This window comes from Taurulus bubalis (assembly GCF_910589615.1).
Source record: "Taurulus bubalis genome assembly, chromosome: 16".
NCBI classification, from domain to species: domain Eukaryota; kingdom Metazoa; phylum Chordata; class Actinopteri; order Perciformes; family Cottidae; genus Taurulus; species Taurulus bubalis.
In genome coordinates, this window is record NC_136604.1 from 15,926,799 (window position 1) to 15,951,617 (window position 24,819).

Consider the following 24,819-nt stretch of genomic DNA (forward strand, 5'->3'; position numbering starts at 1 on the left):
AATTCAGCAATCATTAAATCTATCATTCAAACTTGTGACATGACACAATGTCTTCAGTCATACAGGCCAATGGGTTCTAGTCAAAACACTCAACCTGACACTTCAGAATGTCTTTTTTGATTCAAGTTGATCGGGATAAAAAAAAAAAGAAAATATCTTTCACAAAATAAAGCTGCATACATTAAGTTCAATATATGCTAAGCCACCTATAACTGGGCTACACCTCATAATGCTACAGAGACTTCCTGTTTACACTATTATAATGTTTGCTTATAGCATAGCTTTTAATTGGATTACACATTGCTTATGTCTACCCGCTAAAAATGTTTGTATGGTGCAACTCGACTTTGTAAATACCTAGTTTGAAACTAGCACATTGCTTCAAAAGGACTCACCCATACCTACACCTTACTTGTTGATTTAGAAATAACTACTGCAGTCCATTCCTGATGAAACTGTGTCACTGTAAACCATGTCACCAGGTCTGTCTTACGTTACTCCGAGCTTTAGTGTTCAATTTCGATTTAATGCTTAGATCCAATTTGATTGTTTGGCTGTTTATTACTTCAAATGCAGCGAGCTGTGGTACAGATGTAAATATGGAGGCTACCAAATTTGCAAGCAGGTAACATTGAAAGATGAGTAGGAGGAGTGCCATGTCTTTAAATTTGGCTTTTTGCGGAGAGATGGTGGCTACTTCTGTCTGGAGGTGTTTGTCGATGCAGAGTTGGACCCAGGAGTGTCGTAAAAGCCACATAAATTCCGACACAAGTGTTTAGACTTGGGTCACATTGCAAACAAAAACAGACCTGTATCTCATTCACATGTAAGCCTCTCAAGGATGTTCCTCTCATGAGAGAGGCTTACATCTGAATGGAAAAGAAGTTCCTTTTCTTTAGCCAGAGAACTGTCAAGGGCTAAATAATAAATAAAGCCAAGAGCGGGGTTGGGATGTCACTGTAAGTGTGCGAGAAAACAGTCAATATGCAGAGAGAACATCTGAAGTGAATTGTAAACACTTACAAGCTATACTTGCATATATACTGCACACAAAGGATGTCATTATTGTATACCATCTGGAGGAATAATACACTCCAACATAACAAGTGGAGGCAGATACCTTGGCCTATAGGAGTAACTGCTCCGTCAACACTATACAGTCAGGGCCATAGCTGTGTGACTGACACAATTTTTCTTATTTTCCTCTTTACACAACTTTACACAGATTTGAAATGGTGCAGTCAATATGTGGTTGAAGTGCAGACTTTCAGCTTTTATTCAATGGATATAACAAAACTATTGCACTGATCATATAGGAATTACAACCATTTTTACACAGTCCCCCACATTTTCAGAGGCTCAAAAATAATTGGACAATTGTTTTACAAATGGTTTGATGGCCAGGTGTGGCCTGTTCCCTCATTATTTCATGACACATTAGGCAGATGAAAAGGTCTGGAGATGATTCAAAATGTTAAATTTGCATTTGGTAGCTGCTCCAGGGAACTCTCAGCATGAGGACCAAAAAAAGTTTTATGCAAGTCAAAGAGGCCATTAAAAGGCTGACAAACTACACAAACCTGGCAGGCAGATAGCAGAAACATTAGGATTGACCAAATCAACAGTTTGGTACATTCCTAAAAATAAAGAATGTAGTAGAAAGCTCTCCAACACCAAAAGGACCGGAAGACTACGTAGCAGAATTCTTTCTTTTCAGCCAAACTAATGGGACGACGCTTCTCAGTACAGATGAAAATTACCCCAAACATACTGTGAAAACAGCCCAAGAGCTTCTCAATGCAAAGGAATGGAATACTCTTCAATGGCCAAGTCAGTCACATGATCTCAACCCAAGTGAGCATGCTTTTAGTCTACTTCAGATAAAACTGAAGGCTGAAAGACCCACAAACACGCAGCAGCTGAAGGAGGCTGCAGTAAAGGCCTGGCAAAGCATCTCAAGGGAGGAAACTCAGCATTTGGTGGTGACTATGTGTGGAAGACGTCAGGCAATCATTGACTACAAGGCTGTTCCTCCAAGTATTAAAATGTATCATTATAGTCACTATTATGTTGGTTTGTCCAATTACTTCTGAACCTCTGAAAATGTGAGTGACTGTGTAAAAATGGTTGTAATTCCTAAACAGTTAATGCCATATTTGTGTTATATCCATTGAAATAAAGCAGAAAGTCTACACTTCAACCACATAATGAATGCTTTAAATCCATTGCAGTTGTGTAAATAAGCAACATTAGAAACATTGTTTCACAGTCCAAATACTGTGTATGCTATTGCTTATCAATATTGCTCCCAGAGGCTAACCGTGCATCATCAGCTAATTGAATCTGGACTTTAGGCAATGAACACATGCAGTCAATAAATACACCAATGGAAAAGTAGGTTTTATATTTTATTCCAAAACCTTCAAAATAAGTTTCAAGTTCAAGAAAGTAGAATAAGCTTAGACACAATGCAAAGCATCATATACAGACGGATAAAATACATTTTATATATTGCAGACAAGCCATGGTGGGTCTTACATATGTACAGTATGTATGTAAACTTGTATGTACAATCTTTTTTACATATACAAAAAGCCTTGTTTCTATTTTTCTTTGTATATATTTATATATATATATTTATATATATAGAGATTTTTCATATACTCCCCACTAGCATTTGTACTACAATAATGAAAAAGAAAAACATTTACATATATGTCAATCTGTTTTTTCTTTTTTATATTACAAATGTATTTTCATAAAAATATATCTCTGTACAAAAAAAGGTTTTTTATTCGTTAACATATTCTCTTTTCTGAGAGACACTTTCCTTCTATAGTTGCACACAGTCTGCTCCAGTCCATGTTTGTCCATTTCTTCACAGGTAGAAACCCTTTTGGTGTACAGCAAGACATTGACACTGAACTGTTGTCTTTTACTGTTTTGTTGTGGCGTTCAAGGGCCGTGTTGATTCTGCTTCAGCGCTATGATTTGGTGGGTTTTAGTCTTAATTCAAGGTTAGTTGAGAGATCTATTGGGCTGGTATGAAAGCATGTTCGGCAAAAGAAAAAAAGAAAACATGGGACCTTGAAATAACTTTGTAGCCATAACAAAAATACAGGAATGTAAAGTCTCCGGTAATAAAAAGCAGCTCTCTGTAAATATTCAATTGTATATAATAAATATAAATAAATTGGACATTCTGTTTTTTATCCCAAAGATGACACATCACTGCACACAGAGGAGCAGTTGTGGGAATACAGATATTGATCAAAGTATAAATGATACAGTCAGTGAAATGAAATACATTCAGCAGTTTTTCAGTAATAACTCCAGTGACCTGATCCTAAATCACGAAACTACTGGTTCACTCTCCATTTATAGAATAAAATGCATCTAAGCTCCAAAACTTAAAAAAAAACAACCTCTCCTTACCCTCTCCCCCATGCTCGAGTCCACTCGACACACTGTAATGGGCTGAATAGTGGAGGCAAATTGCATGGAATGGGCCTGAAAAACACAGCAGTATTTTTGGCTTAGTCGTAGCCGTCAATATGCGTTGACAATGGAAGATGGGAGATTACAAATAATAGTTGATGCACACAGCGTGACTGATGGATTGCTTGTTTTCCAATGCATGTACATCGCGATCTGCACTGCAAAGTGAGAGCACTATCTGCAGAAATAAATGGGAAGCTTTTGGTCTATTTCCTGACTGTGAAAGAATTCCATGAACCCGATGGGAACTCAAAGACCATCGCTGCGGTGTGTTTCATTATAGAGGAGCAGGAGAGAACTCAGAGCTGCGTCTGGCTGATAACGAAAATGAACCTCGTATGATCAGAGTTTCTGTCTTAAAGTATGCAAAGAGAACCAGGAAGTAGCCGGCTGCGATCAAGAAATATCTCTTCAAACTCTTAAAGCGCTGCTCCATCCAGAACTCACTGATCTTCATTTTCATATCACTGTACTGCACTCTCTTTAAGAAAACTTTCTGGACTAACCCAGATGGGTTAAAAAAAGATATGTAGCGCGCAAATTCCAATACTGCAAAATTAAAAGTATGAATTTTTTGAATGTTTTGTTCCCCATTAAAAAGTTTTCTAACTAGAAAAACTAAATGAATAATCAAGAACCGATTGAAACAATTCATCTTAATTTTGTAATTTTGCCTAATTCTAATTTGGTGAACTTTCAATTAATTATCAGCCAACATTGGTTGAAAAGGTGACTCAAAAACACTCACACTCATAGAATCCAAGACCTTAATCCTTGCATACACAGTACTAATAAGCACATTGCTCTTTTTGGAAAAGCAAAAAAGGAAGGAAATGTATGATCTTTTTCTGAAATGATCCTCAAAAGCTCAGTTCAAAAACACAGATGCAAAGTACATATGTGTGTCTGGGTTGTAGAGCTTGAGAGGATGACAACAACAGGAAAAACTGAAAAAAATAGATTAAATTAGATATATCTGACATACGAAACATTATAATCCCTCCAATTCTAGAAAGAAATGATGATGTTTGGAACTCCTGAACACCAAAATAGAGCAGCAGGTTCATCATATCAAGAGGGTGTACCAAGGCACTATAATGAATGTAAAGTGCTTATTGAAGACTGGAGGAGGGGAAAAATATTGAAAAGGTATGAATTTGGCCCTTTAAAACCATTTCTGAATTTCTTGAGACAAACAAAAACCCACTCATATTTGTGTGAGCGTATACTTATCTATTATGTTTCTCCAAATCTACAGTCTAAATTTAGTCAAATAGAATCAGTTCATTCTAGTCAGTGGGGGGCATCATGTCTTATTGCTCCAGTTAATCACATTTGTTTGTTTAAAACTCAACGCAGCTCAATAAAGTGATGGTTATAAGTGTGCTAAACGTTGCCAGGGGAGGAATGAACGGAAGGGGAAGACCACTTCAAAGTGGCCTTAACATAAACTAAATGGAACGTAATGAAGCGACTCTGCTGAAATATTTAGTGCAATTTCAGAACAAAAACAAATGAAATGCACAATGCAACCGCCACATCATACGACTATGAGTACCGAGTCACAATGCCTTCAAGATAATGACAGTGCAACTGCTCCTTTTCCCATGAAATCTCCAGGGTAATTCAATCGTTTCCTTTTCCATCAATTCTCGACCAGAGCAGGCAAGGGGCAATATTCTATCTTTACTGCAGAGATAAGCGAGAGCTTTAAAAGTAATACATTTGTAGCAAGCAATTACTGACCCACAGCAAAACTAATTGAAGGAACAATACAGTGATTGGTTTCGAAAGCCTGGATTTCTAAGGGAAATGATGTACTCGAGGTGACTTTAAAGACTGCTTTTGAAAACCTGTTGGTACAGTATGGAGGTTGACTTTGAATGTTACAGCCACTTTGTTGCATTTATATGTCAAATTAATAAAAATCAATGCAAGGCAAATTTCCCTCCCAGTTTCTAACACTTAAAAGGAAAGACTACATGGTGGAAAACTACGGATGTTTTCGACACTATGTAATTGATGGCCAGTCCTGCCGGTGATAATGGTAAGAGGAAGTCATGGTTCAATATGGGTTTGACAATGACGCATGGCGAAATTAAAGCAAATTGCATGTAATGGCTCAATTTTCTGAGATGAAATTCGAGCAATATCCACCTTACTCTGCATCCACAGGATACACGGGTATGGGGATAGTTAGTGAGTGGTAAATAGCCGGGAGCAGGGCGTTTGAAATCCTGGAGGTCGCCGTCCATCGACTCCATCGCTCATACACATATTCTACACACACTCACATTATAAGGGTCACAAAAGCATGAACGTTTTGAATGTTTCTTATTGGGCATGTCATACACCTGTTAAAAGGTAGAGTCCTGCTGTTGTAGCTATCGACAGTTCCCTCCTGTGTCTCACTTTCAAAACAATATTTCGGGATATCACTCCCCAGTTGCCACAGATTTGAGGCGTGTTATAGCATTAGAAGCATACAAACTGTTTTCTTATCATTTCAGATTTAATGCATGGGAGTAATCAGTATGCCTGCAGCTCCCCTGCTGTCACAGCTCTGAGGAAGCCGTCTGCAACAATTCCATGATGAGCGAAGACAAAATAGATCAACGCAACTGTTTTTCCGAAAAAGGACTGAGCTGTCAGAAGTTAACTTGGAGGAAACGACCTGCATGTAATCCAGGAGGAACATATCTCTGACTCATCCGTTCTTTAGGCTCAAGCGCCTTCAGTTGTACATTTTGAGGGAGTTCAAACATGGCCACACTTTGATCTTTGTTTTCTTAAGGCCAAGTTTAGGGAGCTCATACTGCATCTTGATCTCAGAAGAAAAGACAGCACCACCTTCAAGTTGCAGAAACACGTGATCCAGGATTAAACAGAAAGTCAAAAGTGGAGAATTCCCAAAGAAAATGTGCCACGTGTTTCCCTCAAACTTGCTTGGTGCTGTAGTTTTTTTCTGACTTTTGAAAACAATAAGAAATGTGGTCCCGAGGCGTTTACATATCCATGGAAATATACTGTATCGTAGTTGCCATGCCCACTTTGATCCAGCCAATGTCTTTTCCTCCTCAAGCGGCTCAGAGCGACAGTGGCAGGAAAGTTGTAACAGATGTTAACCTGAAGCAAATTTGAGAGTATTGCCTCTGGTTTAACATTTTGTTTTAGATGCATTGGTTAGAGAGGTGTTTTTTTCTTTCCACGCCTTCTTTTCAGTCTCTTGCAGACGTAAACATGGAAAGTGATTGCCCATGAACCACTACAAACAAAGAGAAGCAGATACAAGGTGGAAGTGGAGACTCACACTGCCTTTAGTGTTATCATATTCTCAGTGGATCTATACACTGTCAGCATTTTGTTCTGGTTAGCCTTTTGTTTTATCAATGTCCAGGGCACCCAGGTGGAGTGATAATCCTAAATAAAATAATTTTAGAAAGTCCTGTGTTTGGTGAAATCTTTGGGGCCAAAACAGACAGAAGATATTTTGGGTAGATTGCAGATGCCACACACACACACACACACACACACACCCTCTCTCACTGACATATTGACATAAATTCTCTCTACAACCTCAATAAGTGCATTTTTTTCAGTAGCACTAGCTACCGTTTAACCTGTCGTCTGGATACAGCTGCCTCCGCAAGCAGATTTCATTCCTGCTTTAAAAAAACTAAAAGTAATGATGCAATGAGTGTCTCCAACATGGCCTTCATAACTTTGTGATTTTTTTAACTCATCCACCGCCAGAGACTTGTGGCATCTGATCAAAACTTTGAACAGCCAAAGGAACAGACTGTTGGGGAATAACAGGGTTCCCAATTACTCATCACAGAAAGCAAGCAGTGTATACAAAGAGAACCAAAAAAAGCAAATGGAAAAACAGAGAGATTGAATCGAAACCGTCCAGACTGTCTCTCTCCGACTCATCCAGGCCAACATGTGGCTGTCCATCGTATAGTTAACTTGCACAGAGATCTTTGTCCGCTACAGGTCAATTTCCTGACTTAAAGTTGACCATAGAATTCCCTTTGGGTTTAGGCCGAGGGCGGTGAGAAAAGTCATCACAGCTTTGCTTCCAGCTTTACTCCTGCAGGCTGCAGTTTCAGAGTGAAGCTCTTCCTCAAAATGTGGAAAATGATGAAGAAACCATGTAAAGTTACAAAAAGCATTTTGTTGTTGGCCTTTGTTACAGTCCTTGTTCTCTCCACATTGTTTATCTTTTTTCTCGCCTCCTGCCGGTCAGAGCCTTTGCCGTTGGAGATGTTTCTTGAATGTATTACAGCAAATAAAATAATCTTTGTCTTGCCCTCTGCTCGAGGAACTATGGATGTCCTCTGTTGGCAGGCAAGCTAAGATGTGGTGCACTTCTCCTCCCCTAACTGAATCAAGGAGGAATGAATGGATGAAAGGGGCGTGTGGGAAAAGGACAAGCCAGGAGACAGTAGGAGAAAGGAGAGGAAAAGAGACAAATTAAAAGAAAATATACACGGAAAAGGAAAATGAAAGATAGTTAAAGAGATAGCAATAACCGAATAAATGGAGACAAAGATGAGGGAAATCACAAAGAAGAGAGAAGATAAAAAGATTAATATCATATTTTCATCAGAGTTCAAATTAAAATAAACACATGTTCTATCTCTTTTCAATAAAGCATAAACAAACCAAATGCAATTAATGAATGCAACAGAAATTAAAGATGCACTTTTCTATTCTCAGAAGACTCTAGAGGGACATGAAAGGTTTAGTTTGCAACTGTATTCTGAGAATCTGTGTCTTGTTGCTTGTGATTGACTCAAGCGAGCCTCAAGGTGATAACTTTCTCTATTTTCAGATGCCTGGTGCTCTAAGTTCTTACTTTATCATAAACCCACATGCCGTGGCGCCGTGTTTCATTCTTACCTCTGGAGGAAGCAGTTGCTATACAGCTGTGCACACTGTGCTGACTGTGAACTCTGTCTCATTGGCCAGGATGTCGGTGGGTTGGATGTTGCGGTCATACATCGGGTTCTCGAACGTAGCTCGTCCATTAGTGTTCTCATGGCCCACGTAACCATTGAAAGGGACTTTGGGTCTTCTCCTGAAATGAAACAAATCAATATATAAAACAATGAGATCAGTTCCCATAAGGGGTGGATACAGCAAGTATAAAGCAGAGATATGTGTAAAAATATGGATTAGGGCTGCAATCAACATGTATTTGATTATTTATTGATCCATTGATTCCTTTTCGAATAATTAATGAGTTATTAGTCTAGTTGGTGACATCTTTAAATATCTAGTTTTGCCTGACCAACGGTACAAAAAACTAAAAAACACTGAATCTGAAATGAAATAAAATGCCGAAAGAAATCTGCATATAATCGCATTTAAGAAGCTGGCACCAGCAAAGGCTTGTCATTTGTGCCAAATAAATGACTAATAATGAATTCACTATCAATATTTTGATAATCACGTTTTAGTTAATCGACTAATTGATTAATCAACTAATTATTCCAACACTAATATGGCTATACTGATTTGCATTTAGGGGAGAATTCCATGTGCAAATTGAGCTAGGTATTATACGTAGGTAGGTCACTCACTCACTCACTCACTCAGTGTGTGCAAATATGCATTAGTGGATTAAAATCATCCATATCAAGTTAATATATTCTGAAGGGTGAATGCAAATGAAATCAAGCACGATTCCTATCTGACAACAGCCAACTTTGCAGAGGAAAAATAAACCTTGACTTAGGATGCTTCCTTGTGAATACCAAGAGAAAAAGTAATGATATATTGTTGCTTGCGGATGAGGAGTATTGTGCAATAGCTCAATGGTATGAGCCTTACCTGTGTTTGTAGAGGTACAGAGCGAAGCCTGCAATGATCATGGCTATAAAAGGCACTAGGATGGCTGCCGCCACAGAACTGCTGTTGGATGCAAAGTTGTAGCCCGGGTTGACTTTGTTGGGATCTAAGCTCTCTGGAAGAAGAACAGATAAGATATTAAGCCCTTGTTTAAGCATCACTTCAGTAAAATACCACATTAGCAGTAGACATTATAATTATATCCCATGAATACAAGATTTAAAAGAAAAGAAAAGAAAACCATCCTCATCTTCTGCCAAGAACTTGTGATAAACATTTAAGGCAAATAAACAGTAACCAGAGTACAATCAAATTAATTCAATTGTAAAGGCTGAGGAGGTCTGCCAGGAAGGCTCCACTTATACATAAGAGACTGAGCAGATAAGTGATTTTTTATAAAAGTCTATTACTATACTTTATTTAAATCCCCCTCCCCCCCTCGGAATGTCCAATTTCATTATACTCGCAATGAGTCTTAATTACTGACATCAAACGGCAAACGCTATTAAGTCACTTTAGGTTCATTCTCCAATTTATGGAGGTGAGTGTGTCTGCAACAGCAACATTGGAGGAGTGACAGCCCACCTGTTTGCCACAGAATGCCAAAAAAGCTCCAATAAAGGACGAGTGACAAACAAGAAGGAATTAAATTAGTGGAATCTGTGGTGTTGCAAATCAACCCCTGCTGCATGAGCGCGACACACACACACACACACACACACACACACACACGCAAACAAACTGCACTCAAAAAAACAGGAAAACCTCGACAAATTGAGTAGGATTGTATCCCGAGACGTCCAACCCACCTCCCACTCGCTTTTCTCACTCACACACACACACACACACACACACACACACACACACACACACACACACACACACACACACACACACACACACACACACACACACACACACACACACACACATGAATGCCCTGGCACCGGCCCCAGCCCTCTGTATTAATAAAGAGCTGTTTGCTCAATCAGTGTGCTGTGGCAGGGAGAGGGGTGGGTGGAGGAGAGGGTTCTGCACCTGCTGTTCAAGCACCTCTCTCATTACAGCAGATTTTCACATCCACTTTCACTGTTCACACAACTTTCACCGTGCACACACTTAATCTGCGTTAGCACCAATTCCGAGTTGGTCAATTCCATATTAGTTCTATTTTTGTACCTACACTGCTGCTCGTGAGTCTGCTTTGCAGCCAATATGGAAGCCACTCCAATCTTGGTTTTGCTTTTTAAAAGCTGCCAAAATCTTGTAAAATATGTCAACCTCAAAAGCATTAGCAAAAAGAAAAGAGCAAAAGTATCATTATGAGCATTATCAGCTTGTCACAACTTGAACAGGGAATACATATGTGAATAATCTGAATATATATAATTTTAGCTCACGTTTACATGTTTTTTAGTTTTATCTCACAGAGCAGTTTTTGCCATTTCCTCCATGTATATAATCCCTACCTGAGTGCCTCAGGGATTTAGTGAGAGGCTAAGGCTGTCAAGGCCACAAGAAAAATGACAGCTTTTAATTAACCAACACTGATGGCTGACGGAGGGTTTCGTACTGGGAGAACACGGGTACATATTCATGCTAATGCATATCAGATCACACGGCAATCTTGTGTGTCCACTCAGGAGTGAGATTAAGTCCAACTTTTGGGATTTCATAAAAATTTAAAATTGATGATGAAGATGGAGATGAAATGATGTTTTAACGTTCAAAACTTTTTCCCGATCTCTCGCCACAAGACTGGCCTTGTTGCTGATTAGCAGCTAACTAATCAATTCAAATGTTTTCTTCATTCAAACAACCATGGTTGTTTTTAACTGCATTGTAACAGTGGGTGGCAGCAGTAAACCAATGTTGTCTTATAAGACGAATAAGAAGCAAATTCACTTTCTTTTTCCAAGTGTCAAAAAAACTGCATCTTTTTAAAATGCAACAATTATAATACACATCGTCAAGCAGTAGATGAGTAGAACCGTATATATTCTGTCTGTTTATGTTATATATCATATGTTTCTCTTTACCATGTGCCGTATACAGTTCAGGCAGAAGAATAGCGATTGATTGCAGTTGCAGGTGAATCAAACCATGACAATAACAAAATAATAAAATCATATACACAACTGCTTGACTGCAGCAGCCATCCAGAGTCAGGGTGTAAGCGTTCGCTGTAACCAAACTGTAGCGAGGAGGATCATATCGGTGGGATTTCTAGCTCACAAACATGAAGCAGAATTTTTGGATAGCTGCAGCCTTTTTGACATTTTCTTTCAATATCTATGACAGCATAGCTAAAGGAACCACAGAATGACACACAGCAAAGAATGGATGAGATGTACTGTATCAAAACGGCAGGATGAGCGGTGGCTTGATTTTGCGAAAGCTCTGCGAGTATCAACACACGACCCAACAACTCTTGAAGGAGAGGCTTTCTGTAGCTATGTTGTGTGTATAAGTGTAGTGTCTGCCGCTGGATGTCATTTTCTAACTATTAATCATGTTTTTGAACCGAGTTTGCCTCTTTATGCTGGATTTCACATCTGTGAAAGTACATAAATTATGATTCCAACACAGCAAATTAAAATATGTGAAAGCACTTGCAGCTCAACTTAACAACACACAACATATTTTAGAAGAAAGCTTTCTGTGATAGAAATCCAGAAAAACACAGACATACAGTCTTCCCCCAGGAGACAGCTTGGTCACAGTGGTTTCTAAAACCAAGTGGACAGCTTACTCACCCAGTCTTTGGAGACCAAATTGGCCAAAGCCTTTTCCTCTGACAAATCCCTGGTACACAAAGGAGTTGGATGAAGAGATGTAAGACACCTAGGGAGAGAGAGGAATAGAAGACAGACACTTTATGTCTCACATCCAGGCTTTACAAAGAAGAGTCTCATCAAAGTGTCAGCAGCTGGCGCGCACAGAAAATGAAATATCATGTCAAAGGAGCTTGAGAAGCGCTCTCCTAGCTGACATTTAATATGACGTTTTCTGCTCAAGAGCACAAACATAAACACACTCAGCCATGTTACACATTCTGCTAGCTTGTACGCACACACTCAAATGCTGAGAGGCTTGTGAAACATGCACGTAACACACACACACACACACACACACACACACACACACACACACACACACACACACACACACACACACAGTGACCTGCTTTTCTAAATTATATTTGGAGTGGGTGTGCATTAGAGGTGCCTGTGGTTGGGGGATAATACTGGAGAGAGGAGTGGAGGGGGTCTGTCGAGTCCTGATTACCAGGCAATGATTTAACTGACATTTTAATTAAAGAGAAAACTCTTGGTGGGCCCTCCATCTCCCCAGAGTGACACGGTTATATGTGGTCGTGCATATTTCACATAAAAGGTGTGTGTGTGTGTGTGTGTGATGGAACATCTTTGCAGTCACAAAGACAGGTCCTGTATTGAACCTGACCCTGGACTTGCACTTACATGTCCGTCCAGGGCCCAGTTGTCTTTTTTGAACTTGTTGACAAAGATCTCCACAGGGCCTCTGATGTGGTGGATCTGGAGCAGCAGCTGAGATTCCTCCTTCTTATACGTACCTAGAAGATAAAACATGTTCACAGTTAGTTTGGAGCAACTGCCAAACTGAAAGAGAGTATGTGTGTATGTCTACACACATACACAGGAATTCAAAAACTGAATCGCATCCTCCGATCAAGGCATCCACTTCCCCCATCATGTTAAGTTGACTCCTATCTGTGTCTGGCAGCCCTACTTTGTTATCTATGACAGGAAGTCTAACTGCAGTCCCAAATGCAACTTTAACTTTAATAGCAATACGAGCATCAACGTTGCAGCACACACCAGTAAATATCTAGATCAGGTTAATTTATTAGTTTAGTTGAACTTAAAAAACCTGTGAGCAAACAATGCATTTCCTATTGTGGCTTCCTCAAGTTTGCTAAATTCATTAGCACTGTGCTAGTGGGAATATCACAGAAAACAAATAAAACTTGCAACAATACCTTCAATCATGAATACATCTTTAATTTGCTAGAAGATGAAAGCATGATGCCAATTCAGCAAAAATGTATAATAAATGTATTTTAATTTAACGCATCTAACTACTTAATGAAGCAACATGTCACCCTGTGCAACAGCGCGGCTAACTGGCTAGCTCTATGGCACAGAGGAATAACATATCAGGCTTTGGCTACACTGGCAACACTTGCTGGTAGGATTCCTTTATGTTTTTTGTCTTTTTTGTATTCACATTTAGACAGCTATAGAGTATCATGATAAGTATCCTCTGCATAATTTAGGCTTTTTAGGCACAATAATAATGCCAGATTAAGAAATGCTAGCAAACGCGCTGGATTATTTATCCGAGACCGATTTGAAAGAAAGTGTAAATTGTGCAAATATGACAATTATCTGTTCATCTGCATTACTTTCACTGGAGAGTGGGGAAATTTGTAGCTGTAGAAAATTATTTTTACTACAATGTGATGAAGATTGATAGCGCCCAGATACGGAGGAGTGAAGTGTCCAAGCCGTTACGGATGCAAATCTGAGTCATAATGATCACAGCTGCACAGTGATTATGCGTCAGGGAAAAAAAATGTAATGTCTGCTGTTGTGTAACAGCAGCGATGATCTATTCCATGCAGGGACCACACATTTATTTTTTCCTCCTCCCTGGATCTTATCTGACATTGCTGTGTTTAAACCCAAACACAGTGAAGTCTGGTGTGTATGTGTGAGAATGCTTTCAAGGTCTTGACAGTGACTTCTGCTTTTGGTGTACCAACCAGCCAGTTTGAGCTCCACTCCGCTGTGGTCGATGAGTGTCCCGTTAACACGATTGCTGAAGGGCTCAAAAGCAGTGATGCTGAGCATAGCCGGCTGCTTCTTCCCCAGGTACTCATAGGATCCCCTCCAGAGAGAGTTCTTAGCAAATACACCACCTGGGACTGAAAGAGGAAAGGGGAGGATATAGAGACAACAAAGAAAAGTATGTTTTGTCAAAAACAAAGTTCAATGTGCCTACGTGACTTTACTGGATAGTATACCTTCAAGCTGAGTTGAGGAAATAATCATTGGAATCACATAACAGGTCGGGAGTGAATTTGGATACAAGTGCATTAAAGTATAGCAAAATGTAAGGCCCCCCCCATCCACAATACAGAAGTCAAATCTAAAACATTTTCAAATTCCCACGGAGAACCACAGACAAACCAAATGCATACAATAATTGAAACTAATATAAAGCATCTTAAAATATAACAAGGAAATGTCAAACCTGGTAATTTGGAGGGTGGCTCCTGCACTGTCCCCACTGGGCTCTTACCACTTGGGCGATTATCAGCTGAAAAACACAACAAAACAGAATTTACTCAAAAAATAAATAATCCCAGTTCATCCTGTGAACCGGTACCGGTGTATGCCTCAGGAAGTGAAAATGGAAGACACTTTCTCTTTAAACAGTCCTAAGGTAATTGCAGTCGGACAATGTTACCATCAGCACTTCCTTTCTACTTCCACGACTAATAAACCAAGTGATGGACAGAGTGGGGTCTGCCTGCGACGGGACTCGACTTGTGCCTCAAACAGCAGCCCGCTTGTCCCTGTGGGGCTTTTGTGAAGTCAGAGACGCAGTTTCACAGCTTCAAGGGAAGCGCTTTAATAATGCCTTACTGCTCACACGGGGCCATAGGACAACACCTCAGTAGTAAACATACACCCACACAGGCAAACAAGAGCGAAGAGGGCTTACATGCAACTACAAACAAAGACAGGTATACTGACGGTAGTTTATGAGCACAAAACATCACCTTGGATAAATGTAACAAACACAAACAAACACACACACTCCTGCAGCCTTGTGCTTTATTAGGTGCCAGTCTTTGAAGCTTCCCTTCCATCACTGCGCCCCCAGGCGCTGTTAATATCCTGAATGTGCTAAGGCTAGTTCTCTTTCTTTCCCTCAGTCTTAATGGCATGGCCTTAAAAAACACAAAAAACTTTATATTTCACCAACGGCTTGGCATGGGATCCATCACTCAGAGGTCCCACTGTTGTACGTCTTTCTCTTTCAGCTATTAGCATCCGTCTACCCTCGATAATTGTGTGTCGATGACTATTTTGTTCCTATATGTATTTAGGCCAATGCTAGAGGGTGTCTTAATGGCAGTCTATTTGTCTGCTAGACCTTGTTAACACTGCCTCACCATTTATAAGAGGTACTTCTGCAAACCTAATCAATGGGATGCATTGGCCTAATCAGGTTCTGCACCCTTGTTAATGTTTCAAAGTGTGTGTGTGTGTCTGTCTCTGTGCGTGTGTGTGTGCGTGTGTGTGTGTGTGAGATTGACTCTGTGTAATTACATGGAGTTCAATTGCGTGATGGATGAGCCGTCCTACCCTGGCATGTGTCTGAGAATAAGCAAGTGATAACACAGCTATTCGTCAACGTTAGCTCAATGCCCAATTTCCCAACCCACTTCAGTCCCCACTGAGTCCCAAATCAGCACAGACCTCAGTGGTTTCAAAAGAGACTGCTAATGGAAACTGCACATTATAAATATGAGGTGAAGTGTTTTAAGTGTTTAATACATCTGTATGGAAAAGTGGGTGGACAAGTGCACACATCTATAGTCCCATGAGGTTTGTTGAATGTGCTTGTTTGTGCCCATGTGCAAGGTCAGATGATAAATGACGTGTTAGCACTCACTCCACTCTTGTAAGTAGTATTGTAGATATTTAACAGCAGCAAAGGCAACAAGGGTGCACGTGTATGCATGTCTTTGCATTTTTATTATTGAGTATGCCTCAGTCTTTCCCTTATGGATGTAATATAACCATGTTTATACCTGCACAGAGAGGTGATTTCCCTGTCCAGCTCCCATCAGACCTGCAGGTCCGATGCTCTGATCCTCCGGCCAAGTAGAAGCCAGGCTGACATGTATAGATCAGTGTGTAGCCAAGGGATGGCAGTTCAATGGCTCGAACATCAGCCTGGGCTGGCAGGTCTGGCTGGCTGCAGTGGTGGGCTAGATAAAGAGAGGGAGAGAAGGATTAGAGTGACCAAAGAAGAAGAGGTTAAAGTTGGGTTGAGGAGATGAACAGGGAGAGGCTCTGATCAGAGGAGCAACAGATACGAATGCAAATATATATATATATATATATATATATATATATATATATATATATATATATATATATATATATATATATATACACATATATAGTGGAGGAGAAAAAAGTCAGCCCAGGTGGAGGTTTGGGGTCAAGGATGAATACAGGGGATATTTAGGCACCACATTTTTAGTAGTGCAAACTTTTACTCAATGTAAAGATTTCCACTTAACAATAAACATGCTTTTATGTTAAAATGAGCAGACTGTGTACTTACCAATGCACTCAGGTTGAAAACCACTCCAAGTGAGGTTGGGCAGACAAGTGCGAGTGATGGAGCGCTGAAGTAAGTAGCCCTTCCGACAGTTGAAGAACACAGTGCTGCTGATCTGTAAGAGGATACACGAGAGCATGTCAGGACTGGACTATGAGCATGCATATTATACATCACAGCAAGCAGATCCAGCACAAAGAAGAGGTGTTAGTTGTCAAAATCCATTGTTTTGGAGATTGTTAGTCCTAATGATTAGTATTTGTTGTTTTAAAATAACATTAAGTAATCAACTTCATTTCTACTTTATTGAAACTGTATTTAATTATTGTTGAAGCATTAAGCTGTGGAACAACACACCAGATGGCATCCTCCTTACACATTGTGTAGAAACAATTAATCAATCGGTTTTGAAAGAAGTACAGCACATACATATATAGCAAACAAAAAATACAAAACAACAACTGCCAGGCTTAAATGAAAATTGTTTTTTTGTTCAATATGAATTAAATGTCCTGAGTGACCACATATACACACCTGGTAGCCTTGACTGTTGTTCTGGTTTCCAAACAGAGGAGTGCCGGGGTCTCCACAGGTAGTGTGAGTGGGATCTGAAAAACACACACACAGCAGTTCTGTGATAACTGCTGTCACGTTAAAGCAGGTCCCATCTAATATACGCCACCCACAACAAATGGACATATCACCTTAGAGACACTGTCGGGGAAATTAATTTTTCACATATCTAGTGTGAAATACTGACTGTGGGAGTAAAGGCTAAACATTACTGTATCCACACTTACAGCACACCGACCCGAGTGAACATGCACAAAGACTTACATACACAAATCCTGCAAAAATATTTTGTGTTATCTTAACCCACTTTCTATCTGAGCAGCTTATAACATAATTACATTTTGTTTTTATTTATTCAGAATTGATTGAACCAAAAAAAGCCTAATTGAGATTAAAAATCTCCTTTACAAGAGTGTCAGGCCTTTTCAGCCCACACATGCTGTTCATCAGTCGAACATATTTTTTAAGAATGTGTTTCTTTAGATCTTCTTTCTCACAAAAGCGAATGTATTTTCTCACAAAAACAAATGTATTTTGCTCCATGAACTCCAGAGTTCGTGGAGCTTTTTGCATTCCGTTGCTCTTAAAAGTAACAGACTGGGTCACTATTTATAAAGGGGAACAGAAACATTGCTCATTTGAGTTTAGTGCAAAAATGTTAAAGAATGAATGGAAGATGTCATTCACAAGAGGTTTCCATCAGCTTCAAGTAGTCATTGGCAAATCTAGAAGTTAAACAAAAAGCCACAAGAGGCCAGTCTTTCCAGTGAAATTATAGCAACTAAGAGTTGTTTAAATATATTATGTAAAGCCATGCCAGTGGTAGCTAGGTACTGTAGATGTACAACACAGGTTATATTTCTAATTTATTACATCTCACTGAATCTATTCTTAACCTTCCCACATGGCAGGCATCATGGTTTTTCAACAGTAGATAAACAAAGAGGCTGATACATGATGAATATATGTGGTGGAGTTAATGATGACTTTTGGCTATAATGAATAGATGTTTAAACTAACCGTTATTGGGTCAAAGACTTGCTATGTGATTATGTTACAGCTCTTCAAATACCACAATGGACCTCAGGACTGACACAATACATTTTACGTTATTTGCAATTTGTTCCTGACCGCTATGTGATTTCCTTGAGTGCTTCTAACTACAGCCTCCAGATGTGTACCTTGTAACTCAAATGATATTGCTCTTCCTTGTTTCAGGAAGTATACTGCTAAAGATATTTTTATGACAGTCCTGGACAATATTTCTGATGACACATGGGTCAAGTTTATTAAAATGTTTTGCGCTCATGTTAAGCGCTGCTTACATGCAGGTAATAAATGGTGTCAGTTTCACAAATGTTTTGTGCTCATACGTGGGTCACAAACGCAGTGTTTGCTTGCGAGGAATTTATCTTGTAAATCGCAGTTTCATCCTGTAAATTTGGTGAAATGGGGGCCCCTGGTGCAGCCTTGACTGCACTGCCAGAACTACAGTTTCCACATTATGTCTACATCCATGGTAATTCTGAAATGCTAAGAGCTGGTTTAATTAATTACACTAATAAGAATGGAAGAGCAGAATCAATCTAGCTTTTTCGCTGGGTCAAATGCTTTTTGCATGCATTATTTTTTTGATTGCAAAAGGCAATCAGGATTACAAGGTAGAACATAATGGGGAATAATGCAAGTCAGCCAAGGGAAGGCCGTCTCTTACATTGAAACTAACGCAATATATGAAAATAAAGATATGTAGTACAACCACCATACCGATGTTGGAACATCATTGCTTTGATTATTACATCAATATGTTAGACGACACCGCAAATGGACAAACAATTGTCTTACCTATGCAAGAGGGTTGTGTGCCGCTCCAGGTGCCGTCATACTGACAATATCTCCTGGTGGAGCCCACCAGGAGAAGTGGAGCGTAGCAGGAGAAGGATACAGAGGAGAGATAAGTGAATCCTCGGTCCTCTCTCCTTCCCTGGGCCGGCATCCCGGGGTCTCCACAGAAAACAGCTGCAAAGATGAAGATGGAGGAAGAACAGAGAGAAACAGGGCAATATGAGCTGACCCACTAACCATGTTGGGTTTTAATTCAATGTCTTCCAAGGGGGGTGCAATGTTACACAAAGGACATGCATACATACTTGGGTGATAAAACTGTCAGAAAGACATACATGACATGTAATGTAATTTGGAATTTCCACGCTGTGCCACTTACGGAAACACTGGGGTTTCTCTCCACTCCAGTTGCCGTTGCCCTGGCACGTTAACACAGTGGGTAGGGACAGCTGGTAACCTTGGTTGCAGGAGTAACTGATGCTAGAGCCCCAGGCGAATTCTGTCCCGACAACCTGTCCATTTGGGATGATAGGTGGTGCACCGCATACGATCGCTACAAGGAGACAAAAAGGCATTGCAGGAAGTCATGGATTCTGCATATTGGATTAAATGATGTGATGCGTTCCAGTCAAGGTATTAATGTAATGACTGCTCCAGTAAGAACAATATATGCAAGATTCATTAGCTCCTTCCATAATCACTCCTTCCTTCCTAACCTATGCCATCGTCGAGATTTATCTCATCACATTCTCCACAACTTTACCTTTACAGTGAGGTTTGGTGCCATTCCAGGTACGGTCCTTGGTGCAGATAAGAGTCGAGGCCCGGTCGGCATCCATGTTGAAACCAGGAGAGCACTGAAAACTGACTGTGTGGTTGTAAATGAAATCATTGCCCAGCCTCACCCCGTTGGCTGGCACACCAGGGTCACCACAGTTGATTACTGCAGAAACAAATACAGAAATAAGATACAAATCGACAATGAAGACGGGCGTAGTGGAACACAAGGACCGAGATGCGGAGAGAGTTCGTTTGGATTCAAGAAAGAGAAGAAAAATCAATTGAGTAGTTGATACAGTTCGGTATTTCATCATGTCTGAGCCATGTTATTGCTTTTGATTGTACTTGGTAAAGCAGCAGATCAATATCACAAAGTTCACCTCACAAACACAATTTATCAATATTAAAAGCAACATAGTTGTTTGTCTTCACAGGTATTTAGCACTTACTTAATTTATGCAAAGGCACTTTTGGATTATATAGTTATTCTGTATATATGTTTAAAAACATGAATTACTTGGCAACTAGCCTTCAATCTTTATAACTCAAGAGTGTGACTTAATGTGTATTATCTGGACAAACTGTGCTTGAACTTCAATTATCTCCAGTTTAGAGCTGTTAGGGTGCAGAGAGACTAAATCATGTGATGGGTATCCCTCTTCAGTAGCTCCCTAAAGCTCCAAAACAAATCACATTTTTCTTTGATTATACGTTTACATCCTATCGGGAAAACAGTGTGATTGCATAACAACAGGAAGGTTTTCACTGTGTGACTCAGCAGCATCATTGCTCAGAGCCGCTGTAAATGTCTGAGAAAGGAAATCCAGGGCACGGGAGGACAACTTGCACTAAGTTGCCATGGGACAAAAAGGAATTATGAACTGCATATGACCAACATTGCAGCAAAATTCCCAGTAGGGTGAGGAAACTGAGCCTTTTGGAGGTATAGTGTCTCCCCTTGACTGAGCAAGCACTTACATTTCCCACCGGGCTGGTAAGAGTGTGTCGCCTGCAGCCATATTGTCTATCTAAGACTGTGAATCAAGTCACAATACCTACAGGGCGGCGATACAGTGAGATGAGTTCTCCTCTTGCATAACAATACTATAATACTAAGATTGTCAACAGCCACTGCTTCGGTACATGATACTAAAGGTGTCATTTTTCTTTTTAATGAATGTAAATTTAAGATATATTTAGTGAATTACAGCTAAAACGGAGAGGAGATTACGAGTAGCATCCCCGGTCAAATAAATCCTTTAGCATACAGTATACAAAACATTCAACTAGAAGTGGTCCTATTCACATATCCTTTCCTCAATAAAGTTGTTCTACCAAACTGCCTCAACATGTACCCTTTCACTCCTATGGATTACAGAGTTCTGAAATCCATCATGGGGCTGCTTGGGGTTTATCCACTCCATTCAGGAGAAACTGGTTCTCTTTGTGACCTCTATTTTCCGGGGTCTCTTGGCTCTGTATAGCAGCTGTGTATCTTTTGTGAGACATGATGATAAAGGGCTGTCAGTCAGGCCTGTGCCATTTGAGAGGGACCAATCCTCAAAAGCATTTTCCTTAAAATTGAGCCACACAAGTCATTCGTTATAAAAGAAAGTGTTGCAGTTACAAGAGATTGCACATCTTCCACGGTTTCCTGTTTCATAAACAATTGAACCTGCCTGCCAGCTTCCCTACACTATATTGATATGTATTGCAGTGGTATCAGACCTATTCACCATATTGCAACTACTGTTCAGGTACGAGGGTACGTTACACCCTGAACAGATCAGATCGCCAGACAGACAACCATTCACGCTCAGGTTAACATTAACACCTACGGGCAATTTACAGTAATCTAAGCTGCATGTATTTGCACCATGGAAACCGGAGAACTCCGACCAAACCCCCATCCAGTCCGGGATTGAACCTGGACCCCCTCTTTCTGTGAGGCGACAGTGCAAGCCACGGTGCATCTTCAACTAGGGCATGAATTTAATTAAAGACTGGACAAAAAGATAAGCACTATAGAGGCTCTTCCTCTGTAAGGGCTGTTAATTACCAGAGCACTCGGGCATGTTGCCGGTCCAGGACCCGTTAACAGTGCAGTGTCGGCTAAGCAGGCCGGTTGAGTAGTAGCCCTCTCTGCAAGCGTAAGTAATAGATCTGGAAAACGTTAGGCCATCGTGGATCAGGATCTGGGAATTACGTGGAGTTCCTGGGTTTCCACAGAAGATCACTAAAGACAAAAGAGAGAAAGAAAGGGTTTAGAGTTGGATTAGGTATTATTCATTTACAGACGAAAGCCGGATGGACCAGAGGAGAAAGTGTTAATTAGTAATCCGCGTGTGGGGTGTGGCATGGTGGAGAAAGATCGGGGTTGAGGGGAGTGTTGGCGAGCAAGGTTTAGTTTCTGAAAAAATACCCTTTACCATTGACTTTGATTTTATCCTGTTCGCCATATGTATGGGAATTGTACTTATTCAGTTAAACTAAATGTATGTACATTGGTTTTCTAATCCATTCCTGTTATATTACTTCATGTGTCTAAAATGCATTCTTATTTTCACTCTTATTTACTCTACACTCTTGTTTATTTTCCCTGTTCCTTCTGTTCTTCATCTGCCCACCCTACCACCACCCTCGTCTAATCCTCAGTCCTACTTCATAAGGAACTTGGCTATGATTGACACATCCTTTGCTCACAAAGTCCCTTGGTGTCTGTCCGGCCGCCAGCGATGGTTCTGTTCATTACAGTCTCCAGCTTGCCCCGGGCCCTCGGAGCCCCAAGGGCTTTGCCCTCCCGTAATGACCAGATGTGGCCTGGCCCTTGTAGTCTGTGCCAACCCGAGAACAGGTGGGCAACCTCAGCTAGTGGGCATACCACACACCAGAGAGGGAATGAGGCAAGGGAGAGAGGTGGTGGGTGGTGTGTAGGGGGTGTTAAGAGCACTAGTGAAAAACAGCCTGGCAGACAGAATGAAGCTTTAGGAAAAAACAAACTGTTTACCCGAATGAGGGATGAAAAATGGCTTTGTATTCATGGAGAGAGAGAGTAAGAAAAATAACAGGAAACATGAAATACAAAATAACTGCAAATAGAACTTTCCAACCTGAAGGTGGAAAACTGCAACTGCGAGTTTATGGGTGGTTTTATTATTTTAGTGTTGCTGGAGGATGAGTCAACACTTGGACACAATCTACCACCTGTTCATGCAGTATCAAAAACAAGCACCGAAATAACAACACGCAATATTAATACTTATAGAGTAGACTTTAAACCCAATATGAAAGGAAAATGGACAAGAAAGAATGACAGGCAACTAATTAGATGTTACAGCTGCAAGGACATTTTTGAAACACAAATAAACCATACATGCTATTGAAACTTGATTTGATTTAAAAGCCTCTTTCTATTTTACTCTTGCTACTGGATGCAAGATGTTTGACAGTAGAAAAAGAAGTGCACTCTATAGTTTTTTCCCACTGCGTGTAATTTCTTTATCCAGTCTCAGCAAAAATAATGGATAGTGTAGGGCCTTAAGACACAGATCGATTGGACGCACTCACTACACTTTCAGAGAATCTGCTTTTTCCGGTGTCAGCAGCAGACTGGATGCGATGTTGCACAAGGACAAAAAATTAAAAGCCTTATAAGGTTGAATCAATAAGAAAAACATTTTCTGTTATTTCTCCCATTTGTTCTCGCTCAATCGCTTTTTGCAAACACACACAAAACACATGCAAATGTGCAATGTGTCTTTCATTCAATTTGCAAAGTCAGAAGCTAATTACACAATCAGTGACAGTATAGATCTACAATCTATAGCTTAAAATGTAATGCAATTCAGTGGTGGGGCTTGTTGAGATCAGCTAGATGGGAAAAAACATTAAAATGTGGAGATGATGACTTGTAAATACTCAATAGCAAAGTAACCGCAATATCAAAAATATTCACAAAGGTCAAATTAAACTACAATTGAGGAATATGTCCACATACAATCTATGCATACAAATGCAGTTAATGCAATTAATCTTCAGAGAAAAAGATGACAAAAGGAAGTGTGACAAAGAGTAAACAAAAGAAAAGACAGCTTGAAAAAAATTAAAGTAACTGAAATATAATGTTGATGTCTTAAACATGTCCATAGTGCTTTAGTTGTTCATTGAACACTACATTCAACGTCAGTTACCGCACAATCCAAACTCAACAGCTGGCATATTTTATGTGGTATATATGGTCAGATATTGTGTTCATTCATTACGGCTCAGAAGAAGTCTGTCTAACCATCCATCCATTAATCTTTCAGCAGTTATCCAGGTTTAGGTTGCAGTGGTAGCAATTTAATCAGCAGCCCACACATGACTTTCCCCAGCGATGTCCTCCAGCTCCTCATAAGGAATCCCAAGGCGTTCCAAGGCCAGATGGGATATGTAATCCCTGCATAGTCTTCTGGGTCTGCTCTGGGGTCTCCAGTTGGACGTGTACAGAATACTCCCACAGTACGTAGGGGAAGACATCCCGATCAGATTTCTGAACGACTTCAACTGGTTGCTTTCAACGGAAAGAAGCAGCTTTTCTCCTTCAAGCTGTTCCGTGATATACAAGCCTCTCACCCTGACCCTAAAGGGTTGTAGTCTTTTGATCACTACCCGAAGCTCATAAAGCTCCTTTGCCAAAAAGTGAGAGTTGGAACCTGAATCGAGTGCTAAATTGAGAGCTTCGCCAAGACGCTCAGCTTTCTCTTCAACACAATTTAGCGGATGCCACTCCAATCTGCGTATTGATCTTATCTTACCCTCACTTTACCAGACGCTAACATACACTGCTCTGTTTTGGGGGAGAATACAGTACATATCATA

General features: G+C 40.2%; 1 protein-coding gene across 1 annotated transcript in view; it reads right to left on the bottom strand.

Moving 5' to 3' along the window:
- Positions 1 to 8,421: 8,421 nt before the first annotated feature.
- Positions 8,422 to 24,819, bottom strand: part of csmd2 (CUB and Sushi multiple domains 2) — a gene marked incomplete at both ends in the record, with an annotated part of 208,583 nt that continues 192,185 nt past the window's right edge. Inside the window, 13 exons of the mRNA XM_079232352.1 lie at positions 8,422 to 8,581; positions 9,337 to 9,469; positions 12,111 to 12,198; positions 12,837 to 12,949; positions 14,162 to 14,323; positions 14,653 to 14,718; positions 16,223 to 16,402; positions 16,765 to 16,876; positions 17,296 to 17,369; positions 19,180 to 19,353; positions 19,559 to 19,732; positions 19,943 to 20,122; positions 22,019 to 22,195. Of these exons, the coding sequence (XP_079088478.1) occupies positions 8,422 to 8,581; positions 9,337 to 9,469; positions 12,111 to 12,198; positions 12,837 to 12,949; positions 14,162 to 14,323; positions 14,653 to 14,718; positions 16,223 to 16,402; positions 16,765 to 16,876; positions 17,296 to 17,369; positions 19,180 to 19,353; positions 19,559 to 19,732; positions 19,943 to 20,122; positions 22,019 to 22,195 (1,793 nt within the window). The remainder of the gene's footprint in view (positions 8,582 to 9,336; positions 9,470 to 12,110; positions 12,199 to 12,836; positions 12,950 to 14,161; positions 14,324 to 14,652; positions 14,719 to 16,222; positions 16,403 to 16,764; positions 16,877 to 17,295; positions 17,370 to 19,179; positions 19,354 to 19,558; positions 19,733 to 19,942; positions 20,123 to 22,018; positions 22,196 to 24,819) is intronic.